Source organism: Sceloporus undulatus, chromosome 1 (genome assembly GCF_019175285.1).
Source record: "Sceloporus undulatus isolate JIND9_A2432 ecotype Alabama chromosome 1, SceUnd_v1.1, whole genome shotgun sequence".
NCBI lineage: Eukaryota > Metazoa > Chordata > Lepidosauria > Squamata > Phrynosomatidae > Sceloporus > Sceloporus undulatus.
This window is the reverse complement of record NC_056522.1, coordinates 356,093,540-356,120,394: the sequence shown is the minus strand read 5'-3', so window position 1 is coordinate 356,120,394 and position 26,855 is coordinate 356,093,540. Positions and strand designations below refer to the sequence as shown.

Genomic DNA, 26,855 nt, shown 5'->3' with positions numbered 1-26,855 from the left:
TTACACTGGCTGCCAATTAATATTCGGGCATAGTACAAGGTATTGGTAATCGCCTTTAAAGCCCTACATTGCTTAGGTCCAGCTTACTTAAAGGAATGTCTCCTTCCATACATTACACCCTGCACACTCAGGACCTCTGGGACAAATTTATCACAGGCTAAGAAGACCAGGATTGCTGTGGTTACCCAGAGGACCTTCTCATCGGCTGCTCCTAAACTTTGGAATGACCTACTGGAGGAGACCCGTCACATAACATCTCTTGAGGCCTTTAAAAATGCCATCAAGACGGATCTCTTCCGGTGGGTATTGCCAGACTAATACATGGGTCCTCTCCACTGTCCCATATCTGTGCCTCTTTGACTCTCCCTTTAATCGCTTCATTGTAATGGGGATTAAATTTTATTGTAATTACTAATGTGATTTTAATATCTGATTTTTATGCTGTTGTATTTTAAATTGGGGGTTAGGGATTGTGTTATTTTATGATGTTTTATTTTTGATTGCAACCCGCCCTGATCCTCTGTGGAGAGGCGGGCTATAAATTATTATTATTATTATTAGATTTGTTCGGAGGAGGGTTTCTGCTGACTTCTTCTGAGGCTGAAAGCCTGTGACCTGCCCAAGGTCACCCAATGAGTATCCGTGATCAAGTGCGAATTGAACCCTGGTCTCATAGTCCAACACTTAGACCACTACACCACACTGGCTAGTTGAGAAACTAGTAATACATAAATAATGGAGTATAGCAGTATGCATATAGAAGTAACACTGTTGCTTTGTTTACTTATTTGCTAACCTCCTTGAGAAAAATTTTCATGTTTGTTTTGGCCAGTAGTAGTTTGTTCCCATATTGCATCTATCCCAGCCTTCCTGTGCCTGGTACCCTCTCAGTATGCTGGATTATAACTACATACAGGATAAGGTACGGTGGGAACTACTGCCCAACACAAGTAGAGGGACCGAATTAGAGATGGTTGATTAAGCCGTATGGACAATGTTGGTCCCAGTTTGCTATCAGGCTAAGTGATGGTTTAGCTCTGGTCCTTGAACACTTAAGATTTTATCTTTGTTGTTGTGTGCCTTCAAGTTGCTTGTGTGCCTTCAAGTCATTTCTGACATGGGTCATTTGTCTTTCCTTCTGGATGTGACCCTGAGGTGAACCTATCGCAGGGGTTTCTTGACCAGATTTGTTCAGAGAAGTTTGCCTTTGCCTTCCTTTGAGGCTGAAAGAATGTGATTTGCTCTTGGATTTTCATAGCTGAGCAGGGGTATGAAACCTGATCTCCTACATGATAGCCCAGTGCTCAAACCACTATACCATGTAGCTCTCCAGATAAGTCATAAAACTTTAGCTTAAGGCCATCAATATGAACCACTTTCTTAATCATGATTTTTGTCTGGGAGTTTCTTCTGTGTGCCGCTTCCTTCAGAGAGGTGTCAGATACCTGCTAACTCGAATTTCTTTTATGTGGTGTCACACAGCTATAGTCTTCATTTGGCCTTGCTATTGTTATTGGTTAGACATCACATCACATTTAGATCCAATAGTTACAGTGGTGTAACTTCCCACCAGTGCCAGTCTGCAAGTGGCTGGGGGTGGGGGGTGGGTTGTAACTTCTCTCCCAGGTTTGCAAGGGCAAATGAGGAGATTCCTAGGCAAAGCTCTCTACTGCCCTATCCCCATGACTACTGATTGACCTGGAGCCATCCACTTGCCCTTGCGTATCAAGGAGGAAAGAAGTAGCAGTGGAACACCCCCTGTTCTCCCAGTGAAGGCAAAAACTGCAGCTTGACAGCTCCCAGACACACCTGTGCAGTTCATGTAGAGGCAGAGCCTTTGACTGTCCTTACACAGTCAGTGTGAAGACGTTGTGCAAGGAGGTCCAGGATGCAACAACAACATTTATCTTTGCATAACTGGGGAATACTTGAGTCAGTGGAATACCTACGGAGTTCAGGTCTATGCCTTTACTGTTTTATTCTGACAACATTTGAGATTTCTGCCAGTTATCCCTGTATAGTTTTAATTACTGCTCTTTCCATAGTTTCCCCCCCCCCCTTAAAAAAGGCTCCCCCCCCCCCACCTGTTAACTCAAGGCCTGTTGCCCAAAATTTTTTGATGTTTTCATGACCAGGTTTTATTACTAGCTTTAAAATATTTTTCTGTTTCATGTGGTTCCTCACATCATAATTGTGAGTCAGAATATATAACAGTTCTTCAAAGAGCAAGCAAACAGAACAGTGGTTGATAATACAATGAAATAGAATGATCACTGGAGACCTGTCACTGTCATAATGACATCAGGCAGTCACTGCTTGGTGAACATTTCATGCAAATCTTTATCTGTTTTCCATTTGGGCATGACTGTCACTATGTATTTTCACTAATGTTTTTGAGGCTTTTTAAAGTCTAGGCTGCTTCCTCCCAGGTGGAACTGCTGGAGCAATGGGCCATGTTTGGTTCACCACCTTTCTTTAGTCTCCACAGTGTCCCGAATGTAATGTTGGGGAGGACTGTGGATGTTTGTAGCAAGAAAAAGTTTTCAAGCTTATAAGCTAAGTCCCTTGAGAAATACTGTACACACTTGGATTCAATATATGGCCTGAATCAAGTTGCAGTCTCAAGAGTTGGGTCTTGAAATCCTGGTGCAACAACATCTACGTTTCATTGGTTTCAGTAGATCTGCTCTAGTTGGAACCAACACTTGAATTTAAGCCTCTGTCTTCTCAGTAAATCTAACCATTTTGCCTTTCTACACAATTTGTTCTTTTTTTGAGTATTTGAAATGGTTGATGTAAGTTTATTACCATGAATAATTTTCCAGTCTATTTCAAAACTGATGTACAGAATAACATGCAGCTAAGCAAGCACAATTCTTTTTTATTCTTTTGTCATAGTGCAGGGAGCATAAAAATGGGCATAAAATGGTGGTTAATTACTTGTATTATAATGAATATTTTTACAGAAACATTTTGCCTGCTACATTAATTTTTGTGTTTTGCTTTTTTGCAACAGAAAATGTAGTTGTGGTAACACTTGAAAATGTCATATTTGTTAACTGATTGAGCTGAAATTGAATGCATTAGCAAAATATAACATTTTATGGGATTACAATAATAATCAACTTCCATTGAATACTATATTGAGCTATAAATCTTGCATAGTTTATTGTCTGATCAAAGTCCTATATTGTATACTAAAAACCTTGTTATCAGCTGGGGTTTGGTTCTAGGATCCCTCGTGGATAACAAAATCCGTGGATGCTCAAGTCCCATTCAATACAATAGCATAGAAAATATGCAAAATGGCAAAATCAAGATTTGCTTTCTGGAATTTACGGTATATATTTTTAACGCATTTTCAAGCCATAAATGCTTGAATCCATGGATTTAAAAAATCAATGGATAACGAGGGCTGACTATACTCAGAAACTCCCATTTTTCTCTATAACTCTTTGAAATTAATTTTTAAAAGTTTCTTAGCTTAATGTGTACCTCTGTAGGGAAATTGCTTTATTTTTAGACATTTTAATCTAAAATGCAATAGATGTGAAGAAAAATGGAACAAATTCTGCTTATGTTACTTTACAAAAGTTGTCTATTTTCCCTCCTTGGTTTAGAGTCTTAATGAGATTCTGGAGTCAGCAGATGCTCCTTTGGAAGTCACTGAGGGATTTATTCAGTCAATTTCTCTGTCCATTCCCTGGGGCTCTCTGCTTCAAGATAATTGTGCACTTGAAGTAAAAGGCTTAGAGATGATCTTCAGACCAAGGCCCCGACTAGGTAAATCTAATTTGCTTGCCATTATTATTTGTCTTGTTCTTGTTCAAGCTTTATTTTCTTCATTTTGTCAGTGTTATTGTGTTCATTTAGTTTAACATAAGTGGTGAAAATGAATGCCTGTTTCAGGTATCCTTGTATGATTGTAACCTCAGGGAGAAGCAGGCTATTATTATTATTATTATTATTATTATTATTATTATGAGGCTTGGGACCATATTTACTTGGAGGCTTCCAGGATAATTGAAATAAACTGCATACATCCCTGTTAAAATGACATTAAAATGACATTTCATTAAGTGACACAGAGATGACGCAGCTATATGATGCAAGAGTGCTCTGGTCTGCCAGTGTTAAACCGTTTTGGCAATACAGGCAAATCCCACACACTTCCCACATACTAAAAACACTGTTTATACAAATAGTCTTCTTCACCGTTATATTTTGTTTCCTAGGCTGTTCTCCTTTGTTTTCATATTCTAGATCAGTGTTCTCCAGAAATCTGCAGAAGGAAGTAATGAAAGGGATGGCAGCGTGTAATCCACGAACGGTCATTTCTGTTTATTTTATATCATGCCTTTCTCCCAGCACTAGCAGTACAGGCAACTCACAACATGTTTAAAAACAGATACATCTAAAAATATAACAGGTTACAGTATCAAAAGATAACTAAACAGATTGTCATATTAAAACAAACACTGAATTACTGTATATACTCGACTATAAGTCTAACTCATGTATAAGTTGAGGGCAAGTTTTGGGGCTGAAATTATGGATTTTGATATGACTCATGGATAAGTCAAGGGTAAAACTTAGGAGCATATAGCAAAGGATCTAAAGGATGAATCAAAGGAAAGCGTTGTTGAGGAACTTACAAAATTCCAACAGACATAGCTCTTTGTTCTCACTCTTAAGGCTGGGTGGATATGAGAGTAGAGGGGGATCCGTGCTTCCAGGACAGATTATACTGGTTCCTTCTTTTAAATAAGAGTTAAGATACAGTACTTTGACCCATGGTGAAGTCAACTCAGCTTTTTAGGGTTAATTTTTTGACTTAAATTTCTAGACTTATACATGAGTATATACAGTAAGTACAATTTTAAAAGCACATTAAAAAGGTGTGGGAGGAAAATCTAGTGCCCATTTTAAAAAGTTGCTTCCTCAGTCAGCCAGTTCCGAAAAGCTATCCTGAATAAAAAGAGTTGTTGGCCAACACTAGCACAACAGGAAGAAGCTAGCCTAGCTTCTCTTCGAAGAAAAGTCCCATAATCTGGAAACAGCACAAGGAAGGCCCATTCTCATGTCTTCATCACACTTGTCTGTGTGGGTAGTGTTAGCAAGGAAGGGTCTCCACACATTATCTTAATTTTTATTTTATTTTATCTTTCATACATCTCACCTTTCTCCAAATATGGGATCCAAAATGCTTACAATATAATTTAAATGTATAAAGTACATTAAAAAAATTAAAAGAACCACTCCAATGAAAACATTAATTTAAAAAAATTAGAAACAAATTGAACATTCTTATGCTTCAATCAGTTAAAAGTTGAAGCCTTTTGTCTGCCAATGAAAAGAGAGGAGCAGCCACTGAAAAGAGACTTTCCACTTATGCTGAAAGCTGCACTCTAGTAGTGACAATGGCGCATGTGCTGCGCCACATGCACAAGCCCTATTGTTTTAAATGAGGCTCGAGCATGTGTGGTATTTCCTTTATGGGGGGGGGGGTCTGGAACGGGCCCATGGTATATGCTCCAAACAACCAGTTTCTGGGCAGTTTCCAGAAGTAACCTCATGTTCAGTGTGTTATATTGATCTAATTAGGATGTCATCAAGGCATGTGTTACAATGGCCAGACATCTAACTCTCCAAGAACTGTATAGCTGGTGTACTAGTTTTCGCTGGACAAGAAACACCCCTGGCTATCACCTAAACCTGGGCCTCCAGGCTCAAGGCTGAGTACAGGAGTACACCCAAGCTACACACCTCAGATTTCAGAGGAAATATAACCCCCCTCCAGCACAGGTTGAATCCCTATTCCCTATCTGCCTTTCTTAATCAGCTCATACATAGAAGTGTGGTCCAACAAATAGCTTAGACTCAAGTTGTATGGGACTTTAAAGATCGCAACAAGCAATATGGATGGTGCCCAGACATGGACTAATAGCTGTTAAATATCATAATAAGGAATTTGTGTTCTTGTAAATGGCCACACATACAACTGTGTAAAAATAGTACTGCTGAAACAGTTCAGATATAAATTTGGAAATTGGAGAGTATATTTCTATCCTTAGATCTCTTCACACACAGAGAAAAAAGTGTTATACTTGTTCTTCACATGCTGTATTTTTTATTCATTCAAGGGAGATTTCTATGTGAATACACTATGGCTTTAAAGCCTATTAATGGCAAAACACCTGAGACTTAATTTTTATTCTGCAGCTTCTGGTTCAGAGCCTATGTATTGGTCAAGCTTCATGACAAGTAGTATGCAGCTTGCAAAAGAATGCCTTAGCCAAAAATTGACAGATGAACAAGGAGAAGGGTCCCAGCCTTTTGAAGGACTTGAGAAGTTTGCTGAAACGATTGAAACAGGTACTGTTTATTCCCTATATGACGTATCAATATAAAGTTACAGTTTGGAAAGCTATGCATTATTTTGTCAAGTGAATCTAAGTGTTATACTTTTATTTTGAAAATGATAGTTGCTAATGTTATCAACTTATTTGATGAAAACAATTATCGTATATATTTGGCTATAAATTGACGCCATGTATAAGTTCAGGGCCTTATGGAGAATTTGACTCAGTTTTTCTGGGTCAACCTTTTTACTAAAATTTATAGACATTAATATATACTGTAAGTTTTTATATAAAAACCTAATCTTAATAGTATACAGTAAGAAATTATTGTTTGTTAATAGATGTGAAGTTAAACATTTGAGTCATGATTTAGTTCTGTGTGAATATAGATAAATCCCACACCTCCAGGTCTCATGCTTGGACCACTGTAGAGCAATCATATAAAAGGGAAGGCCAGTAGATTTGTTTCCTGCTATTATTTAGCAATATCGTGTCAAGATACTCCTGCACTCAGGAATAAAGGAAGGGCTGGGCAGTTAACTGGAGCAACACATACCAGGACCCTCTTCTGTGTGATGAGTAGTGCAAAATGAGGCAGAGAACTTACATACCTGAAGAGAGATGGGGCTTCACTGGGCTTTCCATTTATGAGAATAGGTGCATCAATTTCTGTAGGGTAATTTAAGTTTTCTAAGTCTTCAGCCTTTTTTAAGGAAATAAAGGGGCAAAACAGATGGGCAGGGAAAAGTGGCTTTAAGTTGCCTTTTCTGAAGCCACATTGAAGCCCCACCAACCGCACTGCTGGCTCCCAAGGCAGCTGGAGTGCTCACGTCATGACCACATGATATGGCTGCAAACCAGGAAGAAGCGGGAAAAAACTGCTTCTCTTTGAAACGACTTTTCTCTGCATAAGGCACCTAGCGGGCACTTTCCTGCTGGCTTCAAGACATGTGTCATCTAAACGCCACACCTTCAAGTCAGCCTGAAAGCACCTCTTTTTGCCTGTCTGTTTAGCGCCAAAATATTTAAATATCAAAAATGTCAAAGGGTCTAGCTTTAAATCAGCAGAGTAGCAGAAATGTGCTCTTGTCTGTCTATGCTTCCCTAAGAATTGAGACTGACTCCAAAAACAACACAAATAGCTTGTAGTTCAAACAAGAGTTTATAATGGCTTTAATCTATATTTACATAAAAGGCTATATCCTAATTTAGCTAGTGAATAGTTCAGGTTATCTCACCATCTTTTCAAACAAAGTTGAGAGAAGGAAGATGGAGGACCAAACAGGTCAGGAGAAAATCTTTAGAGAGAATCTGTTAGTCCCAAGGAGAAGTGACCTAAATCACATGGTTAATTTGAAAGAAAGAGAGAGAGAGAGAGAGAGGGGTTTGCATGCAGGAAATCCCTATCTATTGGGGGGGGGGGATGCAAAAATTAGTAACCAAATGCAATATCATGTATATAGTCTTCACTTTTGTGTGTGACCCCATCTCTAATTTTTTTTGCTATAGTTTTAAGAAGAGTGAAAGTCAACTTTTTAGACACTGTTCTGAGAATCGAGCATGTGCCAGATAATTCTAAAAGTGGAACAGCACTTGAAATTCACATCGACAAGTAAGTAAGGTGCCTCTGCCCTCCCCTGCTTCTTCTAAGTGAAGCTTAAAATGTTAACTTGTAATGTATATGAGGTCTTGTGATACAAGTACTGCTGAGCTCCACAATGACTGGAATGTGGGAGTGCACTGTTCTTTTATCTTTAGATCTTGATTGGAAATTTACCAGAAGAAGGCATGGTTCTGTCACACAACCCATTACATCAGTGATGTTATAGAATATATTGCATATACAGTACCTGGACATTTCCTAAGCCTCAGTGGTACAATAATGTTATCATGTGATTGGCCTGAAAAATCTTCTACACATGCACTGCAGTCCATAAGGATGATAAAGTTAGCAGAATCTAAATTAAAATAGTTGAACTATTTCCCCAGAGTAGCATTCAATAAAATTATGCTTAAAATTCTACAACATAGACTCAAATCATATATTGAGAGATACATCCCAGAAATGCTAGCAGGGTTCAGTAAAGGCAGAGACACTAGGGACCACACAGCAAACATATGATGGTGAATGGAATGCACCAAGGAATTAAAAAAGAAAACAAGCATTTGTTTTATAGACTATAGGAAAGCCTTTGACTGCATAGATCATGAAAAGCTATGGGACACTCTTATAGACATGAGAGTGCCACTACATTTGATAGTCCTGATGAGAAATCTGTACTTAGGACAAAGGCAACTGTTAGAACAGAATTTGGAGAAACAGAATGGTTCCTGATTGGCAAAGGAGTCAGATAAGGCTGCATATTATCACCCTACTTTTTCAATTTGTATGCAGAAATATCATAAAAAGAGCAAGATTAGACTCAGAAGAAGGAGGAGTAAAGATAGGTGGAAGGAACATAATCTAAGATAGAGGGTGACACCATGCTTCTAGTGGAAAACATCATGGTCTTAGAACTTTTATTAAGGATCGTCAAGGAAGAAAGTGAAAAGGCAGGCTTGTTGTTGAACATAAAGAAAACAAAAATAATGACCATAGAGGATCTACATAAATTCAACCTAGATAATAAAGAAATCAAAATAGTTAAGATTTCTGGTGTCTTGGATCAAACATTGATCAGAACAAAGAGACTGCAGTCAAGAAATCAGAAGAAGAGGAAGGGGAAACGCAACTATGAAAGAACTGAACAAGATCCTAGACTAAAGATACACAGCTGAACACTAAAGTTAGAATTGTTAAAACTATTGTATTTCCCATCACCATGCGAGAACTGGACAATGAAGAAAGTGGATAAAAAGAAAACCAACTTATTTGAGATGTGGTGCTGGAGAAGAGTGCTGAAGATACTGTGGACAGCCAAAAAGACAAACAAATGAATCCTTGAGCAGATCAAGCCTGAACTCTCTCTGGAAGCCAAGACTGTCACTTTGGCTACATCATGAGAAGGCATGACTCATTAGAAAAGACAATAATGCTAGGATTGGTAGAAGATAGTAGAAAGAGAAGACGACCACATGCAAGATGGCCAGACCCACTTAGGGAGGTAATGGACCTGAATCTACAAGACCTTTGTAGAGCAGTGAAGGATAGGGGGACTTGGAGATGTCTCATCCATAGGGTCTCCGTGACTCAAGATCGACTCGAGGGCAGTTAACAACAACAAGAAGACAATCTAAAGCTCTCCATGTAGGATCATCAGTGTGTCTTATTAGAAAAACAAACATGGGTGGAGATACAACATTAATTACAAAGAAAAGCGTAATCTTTATTTCTGTCCTTATTTTATTCCTTTATTTCTACCCTTGCAGAACAATGTACTGTGATGAAACTGCTGATGAATGCTCTGGAATTAATGTGCATCAGCCCACCGCATTTGCTCACAAATTACTACAGCTCTCAGGTGTCTCATTCTTCTGGGATGAATTTCCAGCATCGACAAAATCCTCTCCAGTGTGTTCAGCTACACAATTGGTAAAAGCATTTTTGAAATCCATATGTATATGCATAGTTGATAATGCCTAGAAAACATTAATCTAAATTCATATATTCATTCTGTTTGTGACAAAGGCACTACATGTACCTGCTTATTTTTTTACTTTCAGTTTTTGCAGTGTTGAATGTCTTAGATTCTAGTTCTGTCAGGGCTAGGTGTTTAATACCAGCTAAATCCTGGATTAATTCCAGTTTATCCAAACATATGTCTCTATTTTGTGGTTAAAGATTTCTCAATAAGAACATTTGATTTATAATGTGGACTTGGTTCTAATAAATCCAGGTTCAGATTGCCATTCTGCTTTGGTCACTCATTGAGCAACATGGTCAATCTAGAGACTCTCTCAATCAGAGAGTTGCTGCTTGTCTAAACTGCTACTTTGAGCACCTTTGGAGAAAACAACATACAAATGTACCAGAAAGATTAATGTAGAAAGTTCAGCTGTTGTACTTTGGTGTATAGACTGCCAATATTATGTCATACTAAAATGTATAATTAAAACTTGGTACTATATTAAAGCATTAAATTGAGCTCACAATCTGTGTTCCATATGGTTTCCTAGTCATTTGCTATGAAGGCAAGATGGCACTGTAATACTAAAAAATGGATACATCACACCATTGCAGTGCCCTCTGTCTCTGTGTTACATACTACTGACTTATGATAGGTACTGGAGAATTATCTATTAAACACACATACACAGAGAGATCTTGTAGCATCTTTGAGACTAACTGAAATAAGTTGGCAGCATGAGTGTTCGTAGACTTCTTCCTTAGATGCATATGGTGGAGTCTCTGTGAAAGTGTCTATGAAAGCTCATGCCGCCAACTTCTTTATTTCAGTTAGTCTTAAAGATGCTACTAGATCTCTCTACATACTGATTCTACAAACTAACACAGCTACTGTATATACTCAACTATAAGTCGAAAAATTTATGCCCCAAAATGAACTCGAAAATCATGGATAGACTTATGTACGGAGCAATGAGTTAATGCTAATAAATTTCTTGAAAGAAGTGCCCACCTTTCTCTGTAGCCTTGTAACGGCTCCCTGTTTGAAGCCATGCACTTCCCTCTGTGTGTGTGTGTGTGTCTGTTTTTGTCTTTGCTGCTGAGGTACTGTATGCCCTGGCTTGTACCCCGTTTTGCCTGGATGTCCTGGGGGAGAAAGGCAGAGAGAGAGAAAGGTCTGTCCTCTATTTTTGCAAGCCCTGATCCTTGGGAGTCCTGGGGGTGAAAGGCAGAGAGAGAGAAAGGTCTGTCCTCCTTTTTGCAAGCTATGAGCCTTGAGAGTCCTGGAAGTGAAAGGCAGAGAGAGAGAAAGGTCTGTCCTCCTTTTTGCAAGCTATGAGCCTTGGGACTCCTGGGGGTGACAAGCAGAGAGACAGTGGGGTCTGTCCTCCTTTTCGCAAGCCATGAGCCTTAGAGATGCTTCTGGTAAGGGGAAGAGTGTGTGTGTGTGCGTGTGCTGAGGTTTGTTTCCCCTTTTCCATGCCAAGACTGATGCTTGGGAGAGGTCCAGAGAGGGAGATATAAGGAGAGAAATGGCACTTTGTTTCCTTCCTTTAGATCATTTGTAACATCCTCCAGTGTTTGCCCCTCGACTTATCCACATGTCATATCAAAATCCATTATTTTGGATCCAAAAACTGCCCTCTACTTATACACGAGGTCGACTTATACATGAGTATATACGGTATATCTTTGAACTCTACATACACAGAGATCCATACTGTGTGTAATCAAGATGATGCCCAGAGTATTGTTAATTGCATATCTTCTAACCCTTTTTCATACTTATTTTAAAGGTAACAGAACCAAAACTTTCACCTAGCTGGAATCCTAAAATTGTCTATGAACCACATCCACAGTTAGCAAGAAATGTGCCCGAGGTTTCTCCTTCCGACCCTGTACAGATATGTAGATTGATTGGAAAGATGGAACTCAGCCTTACATTAAAGCAAAATGAAGTGCTGCCAGGAGCAAAGGTTAGTTGTTGCTTCCAGTATGACAAGTAATGGTAGATATTCAGATTATCAGTTCTGACATTCCATTCTTAATATAAATTGCAGGCATATGTCTTCTCCTTCTTTTGTGTTAGTCCAAGGCTTAATGTAGATATCTTCCTCTTTCATTTTCCTTGTTTATGGTTGAGCTCTGACTACAGTGTACCCATGTCATATGTGAGTGCACTTTACGCAGCTTTCAGCTTGTGCTGAAAGCCGCTCACTATAAAAGGCAATGGCGCGCCACGTGCACAAGGCCCATTGTCTTAAATGGAGCTTGAGCATCGACGGAATTTTCCTTAAGCCGGGGGGGGGGGGTTAAGGGAAGGGCGCCCTGTATTTTGCTGGATGTGGAAAGGGGGACACATGTTGTGTTTGCTATGAGATTGCATGGGCATCATTTAAAACTCTTATGGGTAATCTCGAGTCTGTGCTTATAGATAGTGTGTGCTTCCTTTTACTTCTTTTTGCAGCCAGCCCAGGGCAGAATCAAGGTAACATATGTACCTGATAGCTGATGCTCCCCCACTCTTTTCTACAGCTGTTGTAGCTGCTGAATTTTTTTGAGTCATTGGATGGGCAGATGCTAATTGCATGTGCCATATTTATGACAACCTCTGCCATTCTGTATTGACTTGAGCAGCTGCAACAGCTTTGAACATAACACTAAATCATTGTTTGTTTTAACCATGGTTACAAGCCAGGATCTGGATCCAAAATGGTTAAATATAATATTTGAATGTTGCCTAAGATAAATTTATTATCACCCAGTCCCTTCAGTGAATGGCCACTATAGTGAAGTTCTTCATATTGGCATAGGTAGCAAGCATCTCTTTATTGGTTTTTTTAACTACCTGAAGAAGCAGAGTGGACAGAACAAATGAAATGTTTGTCTATTGTCCACATGCCCTTGAGCAACAAAACAGTTCTAAAGTATCCCACCCACCTCCTTTGTCAAATACTCGCCAGAAAAACCTACCCACCCCAGTAACTTCCAGTGGACACTCTCAGTGGCTATTGTTCACTACTGCTCAGTAACAGGATTTCTGCCCCCCCCCTCTAAATTTTTAGCAGCAAATACAGTTGCCCTTCCTAACTTGCAGAGATTTGTGACCTTGAATATTTGCGGAGGGGTAACCTGTCCTATTTCCAATGACACGTGCACCCGGGCTGTGCGCATAGGGGTGCACCCTATTCAAGCCTATGAGGCTTGAATATGCATGAACCTCCATTTTCACAGTGAGCGCCTGGAACGGAGGGCCAACTGTATAAAGGATATAAAGTAGATGGGCAAGTTATTGAGGAACCTGAACTTAACAAAAATTGTAATGCTAGCACTGTTTTGGGCAAGCTGTTTGGTTAAACAAAGTACTTACACACATTGAATATTATAGTTTTGTAAGGGCAAAAGTACATTTCACTTAGATACAGTATGGAGAAAAGTGCCTTTTTCTTTGAAATCAGCATCACTGCACTGTAGAACTTTTCAGAAATTGGTTAAAGAGGAACGTATTGGCAATTTTAGAGCTGTTCGGCCTCATTTTAGTAGAATATGGCAACACTTGTTTTTGTTGTGGTAATAGACAGGAAGGGAAAAGAGTACAGTACCAGAAGGGATAGAGATGCAAAACATATTTTGTCAAGAGTATCAAAAAAAGGGAAAAAAGCTGTTTTCCTCTGTATCTTCATAGAATTTGTACAGCAGTTGAGACCTTTACATTCTACAAGTGCTGGAAGTGTAACATGCATTTATATGTGAGACAGAAACCATTTAGAACTGCTGCAATCCTAGAATAATGTTGATTAGAATTTTTTTTAAAAAAAGCTGTAAGGCACTCTTCAGCTTATCCAGTCTGTTGCAAGATTGGCAATATAACCCTCTAAAAATCAATTTAATTAATTAATCAAAGTCTATAGGGTCTGCCCTCTTATCTCGAACTTAGGGGCTCGACAGATGGGTGGCTCAACGCTGCCCGTTTTTTCCCCAGATGGAGGTTGCGGCAACCAGACGCTGCAGCTTCGGGAAGGACAAAAAAGAACCTGCTTCTCGGCAGGTTCTTTTTGTGTCCCCAGAGGGGCACCATTGCCGGTCTGTACTGCCTCTTAGATCCTTTATTTTTCAATGTTTAATTTGAAGGTAGTTGCCTTTCATTCCAGACTATCTGATGGTTGATTACTTATTTTATTTTTATCCCATCCTTCCCCCAATAGGGGACCCAAGGCTAACATCTCAGGGCAAACATGGACTTCTTTGGGTAAACGCAATGTGTGAACTTGGGCATTAATGTGGTCAGCAAGAGGCACTGAAATTCTGTCATATTTGTAAAAACTACTGATGGCTGAATTCATGATTTTTAAATTTCAAACATTGTCAACCTCCACAAATGCCTACTTGTCGAGTTTTGTTTTGCATGGCTTTCATGCATATGAAAACCTGGCTCTCTTAATATTTATATTTCCACAGCTTAGGGATGTAAGCCAGGGAATGTATCCCACAGGAATCCTTTCCACTTTTGAAATTAAAATAGCATATTTAGAGTAATTGAGCAGTGATTTCCAATCCCTAGCTTTCTAGGTGTTTTGGACTTCAGCTCATAGAACCCAGACCATTAGCCAAGATGGCAGAGGCCTTTGGGAGGTGAAGTTCAAAACACCTGGAGGACCAGAGTTTGGGGCTCAATCTGCCCTGAATTTTGAGTATATGATAAGATCTGACTAATTGTGGAGATGTTAAATAACGTGCAAATATCAAAAGTTAAGACATTTTGGTGATGTTTAAAAGTTGTTTAAGTGCTGAGTTGGGAAGAGAAGGTTAAGGGGTGACATGATAGTCATTTTTAAATATTTGAAGGGATGTCATATTGAGGCTGGAGCAAGCTTGTTTTCTGCTGCTCCAGAGACTAGGACCCAGAGCAATGGATTCAAGCTAAAGGAAAAGACAGTAAGAGCTATTTAATAGTGGAACATGCTGCCTCAGAGAGTGGTGGAGTCTCTATCTTTTCAAGTTTTTAAACAGAAATGGGATGGCCACATGTCAGGAGTGCTTTGATTATGTATTCTTGCAAAGCAGGGGGTTGGATTGGATGGCCTTTGTGGTCTCTTCCAACTCTTTGATTCTCTGTGTACTGACCAATAATATTTACTGAAGATATTTAATAATAATAAGGAATTAAAATCAGACATGTAGTGGTTGATGGTGAGATTGTACATTACCTTTTAAGTGGAAATAAGTGCTTATTACCCATATCCTTAAAGTCTCTTTTTTTTCTTCAGTTGGATGTCGATGGTCACATAGATTCTATTCACCTATTCCTGTCACCCAGGCAGGTACATCTTCTGTTGGATATGTTAGCAGCTATTGCTGGACCAGGCAAGTAAAAACCATTTTGTCAAATGTGATTTGAAAGAGAGTAAGCATTGTATAGGCCAGTGATCGTGAACCTTTTAGAGGCCGAGTGCCCAAAGTGCAACTCAAAACCCACTTATTTCTTGCAAAGTGCCATGTTGCTCTGGCTTTCTACCAACAAACTCTGGCAAACTCTGTGCTGGGGCGACGGCACATGTGCCCACAGAGAGGGCTCTGAGTGCCACCTCTGGCACTCCTGCCATAGGTTCGCCGTCACTGGTATAGGCTTTGCTTTATTATCAAGGTTTTAAATAGTTTCTAGATCAGTGACTCTGAAATTTATAGTTAAGTACATGGCTTAAATTTCTACTGTTCAAATCAAAGGGATTTAGAAGGACATACCAGTCACAGTGAGACTCGCCCATCCAATTACTTTTTCGAATGGCAGTCCTATGGGTCTTGTCGATCCCACCACTGTCACCAATTATGTGAAGGTGGTGGCCACTCTCACACCAATTCTTCACTGTCAGACTCGAACATAGGACTCTCTTAAAAATCTCCTGTACTGTAACTTTCTTTAAATGCCAGCACTCTGAGTTTTAATTTTTTCCCCCCAGCTTGGCACCAACTATTCTTTGACAGCCACACACCCACTTTCTAATGTATCCCAACCATACATTTTTTTTTCTCAATGTTGGTACTGTAGTGTTTTTAATGTGTTTTTTGAAATCACTTCAGGCAGCTGCCTGATGAAACAAAGTTAAAATTTTATTTTCAAGTCAGGCTGAATACAATATCTCTTTCAGTGGATGGTGTTCACAATGGATATGGTGTATAAATACTTTATTAGTTACACCATTTAGTAGTTTCTTTAGCGTGTCTTTGTAATTGGTTCTTTGTAGCTTTATATTTGTACTTTTACAGACTTAAGTTCTCACAGAACCTTTATTAAACTTTTGTAAATTATAACCCTTTTTAGTTATCCGTGACTCCACTAGTCACCAAATACTTCAACTATTTAATTAAGGACACTCCTTGTCCCTTTCTTGGGTACCTAAAACCCTTTCTATCTGCCCCTCACAGCAGCCTAACCTAGCCTCAGTGGCTCTTCACTCCTCAGGGCACACTAAACATCAACCCCTTTCAAACCGGCTCCTTCCTTTTATATACAGTGGACCCTTGTTATATGCTGTGGTTTGGTTCCAAGATCCCCTGTGGATAACAAAATCCATGTATGCTCAAGACCTGTTAAATATAATGACAAAGCAAAATGGTGTCCCCTATAAAAAATGGAAAATGAAGGTTTGATATTTGAAATTTATACTTTTTTTGAACATTTTCAAACCGTGTATGCGTGAATCCGTGTATAAGAAAACCATGCATAAGAAGGGCCAACTGTACTCACTCCTGGGAGCAGCCCCCATCTTTTTCTGGCTTTGCTCCCATTGGCTAGTGTCAAGATTCTAATCTGCCTGTTGTGTTCCCAGTACCTTTGGTTGGGTTGTGTTCCAAAGTATGAATGCTTTTAATTGCATTTCAGAATACCATGGACAAAATGCAATAATTCCCTTGTCACATGTCATCATATTAGTTTTGCATACTATTTTCTGGCATGCATCCTCTTTTCTTCTGAAAAGTAATCATGTGTTTTTATGGTAAAGTCTGCAATTGAATAAAATATTAAAATCATAAAACAGATGTATCATGTCTGAATGCTTGTCTTTATTAAAATGTTTCTTGTAATTTTGTTAGTAAAAGAGTAGGATATTTGAAATGTGTGTTACAGAGAATAGAATATTTGAAATGTGGGTTACGAATTGAAGAAACTAAAGTAGATAAGGGAAGGAAAATTTTATGTTCAGTGGAACTGCATCATAAGTCATGTTTCCATATCCTGTGTTTGACTACAGAGAATCCTAGCAGAATTGAATTGTCTAATAAAGACAGGAAAAATCGGCCGATGCAACAGGAAGATGAATATCGGATTCAGATGGAGCTCAATCGGTACTTAAGAAAAGAAATTTCTCCAGGAGGCATGCAGTGTGATCGAAGCTTTTGTGAGACAGAAACAGCCAGAACTCCTTCAGGTCGTGGTGAGCACCATCTTCATCCTTTCTCCTACAAAAGGAAAGAAAGAGTAAAGTTTAAGATAGATGGATAAAGGTGATAAATGTAAGAAGGCAGAAGACAGTGGGGAGATAAGCAAGAAATAAGATAGTATGTTATGTTAAGATCTGATATGTAATGAAGGGAGAATGTATTAGAATGTATTATGTTTGGTTGTTAAGGTATGTTTTATATTTTAAATAAAAAATTTAAAAAACTGCATATGACAATCTATATTTTTCTCATAGAAGAAGAAGTGTTCTTCTCAATGGCTGACATGGAGATGTCTCACAGTCTTTCCTCTTTGCCACCCCTTGGAGACCCACCAACTATGGATTTAGAACTTTCTGTAAATAGTATATATGCCACTACTCCAGCAGAATCTCCACTTGGTGCTGCAGTGGTATGTTGTTCATTATATTACTATTTTAGTTATAAAAATAATTCTCAAACAGGGCTTATCAAATACTAATACAGAATAATGCAATACAATAAAATCTTATAATCACTCTATCAATAAATGAATAAAAATTGAATACTTACACAGTTAAATAGCACAGCAACACAAACCCAGTGCCAAATAGAGTGAGTAAATAAGTCTTCAATTAATACCAAAAGATTATGAGACTCAGTCCCATAACCATACTGGGTTTAAGGAGATTCTATATTCAGTGTGGGTGTATTGAGAACTCCTTGGCAGTTTCAATTTGTTCAAGTAGTACATCTTAATATCCCTGTAAGTACTATGTAAGCCTCTATATGACTTTATGCAAGAACTTTGAATATGATTTCATAGTATATTGGCAGACAATGAAGTGCTTTCAGAATTGATATGCTAAGCTCTCCCAGTTTGCTTAGTTCCAGTATTTTATGCTAGCTTCAAGGTACCCCCCATATAAAGCACATTACAATATTTATTTTTAACTCACTTTTTAGTGAATTAAATCTTCATATCTTTGGACTGAGGTACAACATAATTCATTGCTGTAGTACTGTAATTTGGTTCCATATGCTGACAATTTTACCAGACATGATAAGATTTATTTACTATATATACTCAACTATACATTGATAAATTTATGCCTCAAATTAACAAAATTCTGGGTTGACTTCTATCTGGATCAATACACTGATACTGCTTAGAAAGGTCCTGAAAGAAGCACTGCCATGATGTCCCACTCTTATCCATTCTTCATGCCTGGAGGCAAGAGGTTTTGTGTGTGTGCAAATCAAAAACTTCCAAACTTCCATTTTTTATTTTATTTAAAAAAATAACATTTAAAAAAAGCTTATAACAGTGTCCATCACACATTTGAAAGGGTTTGGCCCCTTTCTTAGTGTCAGATGGTACACTGAAAGAATTTCCCAATCCAGTTTTAAAGCCTTCCCTTCCCATCAAAGAAATAACCCATTTAACTCCACTTCTTTCTCTTCCCAATCCGATTTTTAAGGCTTCTCTTACCATCAAAGAAACACCCCATTTAACTTTCCTCCCCAACCCAATGTTAAAACCTCTTCTCCAGCACCAGTGGTGTCAGGTGAGGACCAGAGAAGGAGGGACGGAAGTGGTGTTTTCCCCTTTCCATCCTTTCTTATAGCCCCCTAAGTTTTATCTACAGGTCATTTCAAAATCCATTATTTTAACCTTGAAACCTTCCCTCGACTCATACATGAGGTCGACAAGTACACATGTATATACGGTAATAGAACTTCAGAATCTTAAAAGGAACATATGTCCACTTTCAAGGCACCTGCAGTCTAAATTAGACATGACGGATACAAGTAAAAGACATGAGACTGGAGACATGAGTAAACAGGAAAACAATATGCAATTAATTCTTTGTACTCAGGCTGAGTTATAGCAGGTTATGTGAATAAGGCAGCTGACTCAAAACCTTCATAGAGAAAGGCACTTTACTTCTGTAGAGGAGAAAAGGCCAGCAGCTACTATTAGACAGTGATATCCTATTAGGGGTTTGGAGGATGGCATTTTTCCTCAAGCAGTCTATAATACCAACTCAAGTAGTGTTATTTTTCAAAACAACTCTAACTCGCTCAAACCCACACTTATTGGCCAGAAATGAAAACTGAAAGCAGACTTTCAGTCAGATCAGAGGTTGGAAGTAAAACCACCAAACATTTCTTGATGTTACACTGTGACAATAATATCATAGAATCATACTATCATAGAATCATAGTGTTGGAAGAGACCACAAGGGCCATCCAGTCCAGTCCCCTGCCATGCAGGAACTCTCAATTAAAGCATCCCCGACAGATGGCTATCCACCCTCTGCTTAAAGACCTCCAATGAAGGAGACTCAACTACACTCCGAGGGAGTGTGTTCCACTGTCGGACAGCTCTTACTGTCAGGAAATTCCTCCTAATGTTGAGGTGGAATCTCTTTTGCTGTAGCTTGCATCCATTGTTCCGGATCCTGTTCTCTGGAGCAGCAGAAAACAAGCTTGCTCCCTCCTCAATATGACATCCCTTCAAATATTTAAACAGGGCTATCATATCACCTCTTAACCTTCTCTTCTCCAGACTAAACATCCCCAGCTCCCTAAGTCGTTCCTCATAGGGCATGGTTTCGAGGCCCTTCACCATTTTAGCCGCCCTCCTTTGGACACGCTCCAGTTTCTCAACATCCTTTTTTAATTGTGGTGCCCAGAACTGGATATATTATCTCAGGAGGGGCCTGACCAAAGCAGAATAGAGTGGCACTATTACTTCCTTGATCTAGATACTATACTTCTATTGATGTAGCCTAAAATTGCATTGACCTTTTTAGCTGCCGCATAGCACTGTTGACTCATGTTCAACTTGTGGTCTACTAGGACTCCTAGATCTCTTTCACATGTAGTTTCATTCAGCCCAGTGTCTCACATCTTATATCTGTTCATTTCATTTTTACGCCCTAAGTGCAGTACTTTACATTTCTTCAAATTGAATTTCATTTTGTTAGCTTTGGCCCAGCTTTCTAGTTTATTGAGGTCATTTTGAATTTTGATCCTGTACTCTGGGGTATTTGCTACTCCTCCTAATTTGGTGTCATCTGCAAATTTGATAAGTATGCCCCTAATTCTTTCATCCAAGTCATTGATAAAGATGTTGAATAGCACTGGGCCCAGGACAGAACCCTGTGGGACCCCACTGGTCACTCCTCTTCAGGATGAAAAAGAGCCATTGTTGAGCACCCTTTGGCTTTGGCCGGTCAACCAATTACAAATCCATGTAACAGTTACTTTGTCTAGCCCACATTTTACAAACTTGTTTGCAAGAATGTCATGGGGAACCTTGTCATAGAGTATAATGTCATGGGGTATAATTGTAAGAATGTGTATAGCAAAAAGATTTTAAATCTGATGTTATGTTGACATGATGTGTTAGCATAAGCATAATTACATGTGTATTTTTATTTTAGCAGCAACCAATGTGGGGAGAGTTTCTTGACCAAAACAAGCAGGAGCCACCACAACTAAGAGGTTTACCATTTACCCCCAGTGTTGTCCATCCAACTCCACTACGAAGGACGTGTAAGTATTTAAAAGTATTTAGAATCTCGTGAAACCCAACAGATAAATTAACACTACACAATAACTTGTTTCCTCTTCGTGGTCTCAGTGACTTTGATTTAAATCCAAAAGGATTTTGTGAGCATTATACTCAAAGTGGCCATTTAAATTGCAAATCAATATTAATACTGATCATTCTCTGTGAGGCTGAACAGTCTCTGTCAGTGTTTTGGGCCAGGAAGAGATATTGGTACCAACATGTTAATACCTATTATATTAGCTATATACATAAGGGAGCAGTAATCACTGCCCTCTTCTGTTTAATAATTTATTTGGCCTTTCTTGGCCCATGCTCTTCTTCAGAGGAAGCCAGTTGAAATGTGTGATTGTATGTGTGTGTATGTACAGAGAAAATGTTTGTGTCCCTCTCTCCATTATTTATTCGAAACAGCCCTGCAAGGTAGATTGCCAGTAGGCTGAGAGAGAGTGACTGGACCAAAGTCACCTAATGAGCCTTGTGCCAGAGTAAAGGCTCACCATCAGCACTGTCTGCGATATTACTCCCTTCTGTTGGTTTCAGTGTCTTGTGTCTCATTGACATATGAAACATTTAGCTGGATATATTTCCTTCATATCTGCAAATCTCCCTTATGTAAAGAAGTGGTTTTTTTTAACTGTAATATTTTGCACTAAATATAAATAAAATGCTTTAATAAATCAAAGTATGATTGATAGTGTGAAACATCTTTGAAGCAGTTTTAATAATTACCAGTTGTACACTAATTTTTATGGTACTATTGAATGTAAGACTAAAATACTTTAATCACTATTAATTTTGTATTTTGTTTCAGCTCTTCCATCCAGATCTGTTTCAGTGGATGAATCAAGGCCTGAACTTCTTTTTAGGCTAGCAGTGCGGGCTTTCTCAGTGTCAGTCCTTCATATTGATCCTCTACCACCACCTGAAACATCACTGAATATTAGTCCGCTGACACCCATGGCACAGGATTTTTTTACTAGAATAGAAAAGGTAGATCCAGCTCAGTTTCCGACAGAAGACTTCCTGGCCCTCCGAGAAGTATTTGCAAAGGCTTGTTCACATGACCATCTTAGGTAAAATTTCTTATTCATTGGCCAATGAAACAAACAAAAGCAGGCATTTTGTATGAACTTTTAACAGCTAAACCTAATATAAATAATAATTTTTATTGGGGTGCTATGATTTTGTACACACCAGCAGGCTTAACATTTACGAATAATCAAAACCGTGAATCTAGGGATAACTGTACATTTCTTCTCAAAGTTGTTTAGAGATAAAATTAAAATACATTAATAAAACCACAAGAAAACAGTTTCACAACACATGAATTCATCAGACACCTTCCCACAAGTAGTTGTTGTCAAGTAGCATGAATGGGGAACAGTGAATGCAGTTGGAGTAAGTTTTGAGACTTTTGGTTTCCTCTCTCACTGTCCTGTTACTACTTAGAAGATATTAGGTTGCATACAATCCTTTTAAAATGGTGTGTTTTGTAAGATATTTATAAATAACTATTTTTGTTTAAATTTTTATTTTGCTTCAGTTAAATTTTCAGTTAAATTATTAGATAAATTTCAACAGCAAAGTAGTTTATGCATATCTTCTACCTTTGTTTCTCACTGCAGATTTATAGGTACGGGGATCAAAGTGACATATGAACAAAGACAAAAATCAGCCTCCCGTTGTTTGAGTACAGATTTATCTATTGGACAAATGGAACTTCTGGAATGTCTTTTTTCTACAGACTCTCATTCTGAAATACCTCATTATACAGAGGTAAAAATCTGTATAGCTAGTTAATATTAAGAGTCAGTGTGGTGTAGTGGTTTGAATATTGGATTGTCAATTGGAGACCAGGGCTTAAATCCCCAGTCAGTCATGGAAATCCATTGGATGACTTTGGACAAGTCATACTTTCTCAACCTCAGAGGAAATCAAAGACAACCCTCCCCCCTTTGAACAAATCTTGCCAAGAAAACACCATAGTAGGTTTGCCTTTGGGTCACCATAAGTTGGAAACGGCGTGAAGGCACACAGTAACAAAGTTAATGCACACAATTGAAATATATTGAGAAAATTAACACTCTTAACAGCAGTTTAGTAATATAGTATAGGAATAATTGCTTAATGACTCCTACATCAGTTTAGTAGTACAGGTTGAGTGTCCCTTATTTGGAATTTTGAAATCTAAAATCTGACAATATTATACACATGGATGGCTGAGATAGTGACACATTTGCTTTCTATGGTCCAGACATAAATTTAGTTTTATGCACAAAATTATTAAAAATTGTATAATATTACCTTCAATCAATGTGTATAAGATGTGTATGTATATGAAATAAACTTTAAGTAAATTTCAAGTTTAAACTTGGGTCTCATCTCTAAGATATCCCATTATGTATGTGCAGTGTTTCTAAAATCCAAAGTACTTCTGGTCCCAAGCATTTTGCATAAGGGAGATTCAGCCTGTGTCACACAGAAACAATTGCTTTATGATATAATTGGACTTTTTGACAATGTTACCCATTTGAATTGAACTGAAAGTTTCACTTCAGCTTTGGATATTAGGTTGTGAGACTGAAAACCTTTTTCAGTGTTACAGATCATGTGGGGATGATTTCACAGATTAAAGGCTTTTGTGATCCATACATTCTGCTCCTGCAAGTAGGTAGTCCTTTATGGTCAACCCATATTCTGTTACCAAATGAGCAGTTGGAGGAGAATCTCAGACAAAAAAAGTTTCCCTTCTCATCTGAAAGTTATATATTTTCATCCATAGTATTTTGACAAGGTGATTCTACAATTATGTTAAAGATGCTGTTATGGCTAAATGAAGTCTCTGGTGCACATTCCAGAGTTACTCCATGATAACCAAGGTTGTCCTACTTGCACTGAGCAGAGCATGGTCAAAAGAATTAGTTTTTTGCATTAATTTTCTCCCCTACAAATTCCCTGGGGCTCCCTGTTTTCTATATTCAGTTTAGGATGTAAAGAGAGGTGGTATCTTGGGGTGGTAATTATATTATTGCAGCACACTTCCATAGCGGGAAATCTCAAAGCTCTGTTTGGTGGATTGACCTACTGCTTGACCAAATATCATCTCATGAGGAAAGAAAATAAAGCGGCCATCTTTCGTAATTAGTAGATTTTTTTCATAATGTCATCATTGTATCTGCTCTTAATTTTATCAGCTGACAATGTTGCTGTCTTTTTTTTTTAAAGCTGCTAAAGTTTAACTCTGATAAAGAAGGAAATGCGTTGCATCCTCTCTCGTGTCTTCAGCTCCATTACAAGCACTTGCATAACAAAGGACCTCAGGTAAGAGTTTTAAGTTTTTTTCCTCAGATTTTTGTAGCAAAATAAATATACCTTTTATATGGTATTGTATGTTACTTTGCAAAAACAGTGGGATCTAGCAGGGAAGATCCACTGACAGAACTCCTCCTGTTTGGAATTAAGGGTGGCGGGGTTGATATCTTCATGACTGCATTCCCTATCTGGCCCCAGAAAGCTGCTTGAGAGTCACAACTTTTATGTTGTGTCGGGGGTAGAGGTGAGAGAGAAAAGGAGGAAAAATTTGTCATGTTGGTGCCAGTGCAGTGTTGGATTTCAACCAGTATTTTACATTTACTACTATAACCTTTGTTATCCTTCTTGTGACAGGGTAGCCAAGGGAGACTGAGCTCAGTTCCACAAAAAGCAGACTTACAAATCAAGCTGAGCCCAGCATTCTGTGAAGTGGATATCAGCATTGTAGACAGACTAAATTCATTGCTTCAACCACAGAAGTTAACCACAGTAGAGATGATGGCATCACATATGTACGCCTCATGCAACAAACACATTAGCTTGGTAAGTAGAGAGTAATACTGCTTTATTTGCAAACTGGTTACTTTATCTGACCAACAGAAAACAGAAAAGATATGGAGAAGGGGGAGGGGAAAATCAGTATTTTGTTCATTAATTTATGCAGGAAAAATCTGATTACCAAACAAGTGGGAAAGTTGTCATTGTGCCTGACATATAGGTGAGGGAGGGGTAGAAGCACAAGAGACATTTACAGTTGTTCCTTATTCTTACAGTCCCAGGTAAGCAGTAAAGCCAGGAAACTGAATGATACCCTAATAGGTGTCAGTACTGTTGTGAATGGTATGTAGTATAATACAGGGTTGGGCAGATTATAGAAGAGTCCTGGTGAGAGCCATCCAACTCATCCAGTACTTGAGCAGGCTATACTTTTGCCTTTCACGCTTACATTTTAAATTTTTGACTTAAAATGCCTCTCCTATCCTCTAGAGGGCACTGGAGCCATTTTGCTGCATCCCCCTGCCCCTACTCTTTTAGGCCTGGGGAAGTTACTTGCAGTTTTAATAAAAGCCTTTCAAAGCTAAAACAGGTCATGGACTCCTGCAAACATGGTAAAAAACCCTCAGTCCTCTAAATGTAGAGTTTCCCCAACTTTGGTCCTCAAGTTTTTTTGGATTTCAACTTCCTGAAGTATCAAGCACTTGGCCAACTGCCAGGACTTTTGGGAGCTGAAGTCCAAAGCACCTGGAGGACCAGTGTTTGGGAACTACTACAAGAGGATGCACAGTGTTTATAAAAGGCTATACAAAAAATTGGGGAATTACAAGGAGTACAAATGGGCATGGGACTGCCCTGCTTTGCCCATCTCAATTTTAGTGGGACAAAAATTGTAGCAACCATGTCTAAGCCCACTGGTTTGTGATCAGCCCCAGAACCTTTTTGCACTATTCCTGTGGCAAGAATCAAAGCAGTAATACAACACTCCTGTAAATTCAGATAAAAAAGTGTAATTACTAGTTTGTAAAGTATAGTACAAGAGATGGTAAGAAAAAGCATGACTTGCTATTGCTCAGCATGCAAAACAGCTGAGATCATACTTTTTACATTAATGTTAGCAGCTGATTTTGCGCATGTAACTGTTATCAGAGATACAGGCATCTTTCACTAAAAATACAATATTGCACAGCAGGGGTCAGCAACCCCCGGCCTGCGGGCCGTATGCAGCCCATGGAGGCGGCAGGACCGGCCCCAGCCTGGTCCTGCCGCCGCAGCCTCCTCCTCCTCCTCTGGGCCTCCAAGCTGCCCTTGGCCCTTTAAGGGCGGCTGTGAGGAGGCGGACGAGGCCTGGCTTCATCCTTCTCCTCGCCGCCACCCTTAAAGGGCCAAGGGCAGCTTGGAGGCCCAGAGGCCTCCAGGCTGCCCCCGGCCCTTCTTCCGCGGCGGCAGGGGCAGACAGGACGAGGGCAAGGCTTGTCCTCGCTCCTGCTGCTCTTAAAGGGCCGGGGGCAGCCTGGAGGCCTCTTGGCTTCCAAGCTGCCCCTGGCCCTTTAAGAGCAGTGGGGGTGAGGAGGACCAGCCCGGTCCTGCCGGCGCCACCGTCGCCAAGACCTCCTCCTCCTCCTCCTGGGCAGCGCGTGGGGCTAGGACGGAGGAGCTTGTCCTCTTTGGCCAGCCAGCCATTGGCTGGCTGGCCAAAGGGGATGGGCTCCTCTTGAGCGCGCCGCCCGGGGGAGGAGGAGGAGGACTTCTGCGGGCTCCTTCTAGGCCCATACAGCCCCAGGCCTCTCCCTCCGGAGGGAGGCCTGGGGCCGAAATGGAGCCCACAGAAGCGGCATGCCACCTCCACAGCTCCCCCAAGGGTCCTTGCGGCCCCAGGCCTCCCTCTGGAGAGAGGCCTGGGGGCCGAAATGGAGCCCGCGGAAGCGGCCTGCTGCCTCCCTGGGCTCCCCCCGGGCCCTTGCGGCCCAGGCCTCTCCCTCCGGAGGGAGTCCTGGGGCCGAAAAGGAGCCCAGGGAGGCGACATGCTGCTTCGCGGGTCCTTTCAGCCCTTGCGGCCCAGGCCTCTCCCTCGGAGGGAGGCCTGGAGCCTCAAGGGCCGAAAGGAGCCTGCGGAAGCGGC

General features: G+C 39.7%; 1 protein-coding gene across 2 annotated transcripts in view; it reads left to right on the top strand.

Annotated features, from left to right (window-relative positions):
* The window catches only part of ATG2B (autophagy related 2B), a 67,108-nt gene that overhangs the window by 4,371 nt on the left and 35,882 nt on the right, over positions 1 to 26,855 (top strand). The window contains exons 2-14 of one of the 2 annotated variants that reach the window (XM_042448562.1): positions 3,621 to 3,783; positions 6,223 to 6,375; positions 7,872 to 7,974; positions 9,732 to 9,894; positions 11,724 to 11,903; positions 15,195 to 15,291; positions 17,178 to 17,360; positions 17,622 to 17,776; positions 20,799 to 20,907; positions 21,738 to 21,999; positions 22,552 to 22,702; positions 24,152 to 24,247; positions 24,593 to 24,781. In XM_042448562.1, the coding sequence (XP_042304496.1) occupies positions 3,621 to 3,783; positions 6,223 to 6,375; positions 7,872 to 7,974; positions 9,732 to 9,894; positions 11,724 to 11,903; positions 15,195 to 15,291; positions 17,178 to 17,360; positions 17,622 to 17,776; positions 20,799 to 20,907; positions 21,738 to 21,999; positions 22,552 to 22,702; positions 24,152 to 24,247; positions 24,593 to 24,781 (2,004 nt within the window). Of the gene's footprint in view, positions 1 to 3,620; positions 3,784 to 6,222; positions 6,376 to 7,871; positions 7,975 to 9,731; positions 9,895 to 11,723; positions 11,904 to 15,194; positions 15,292 to 17,177; positions 17,361 to 17,621; positions 17,777 to 20,795; positions 20,908 to 21,737; positions 22,000 to 22,551; positions 22,703 to 24,151; positions 24,248 to 24,592; positions 24,782 to 26,855 lie in introns of both variants that reach the window. The other variant, XM_042448552.1, reaches the window with a different exon arrangement.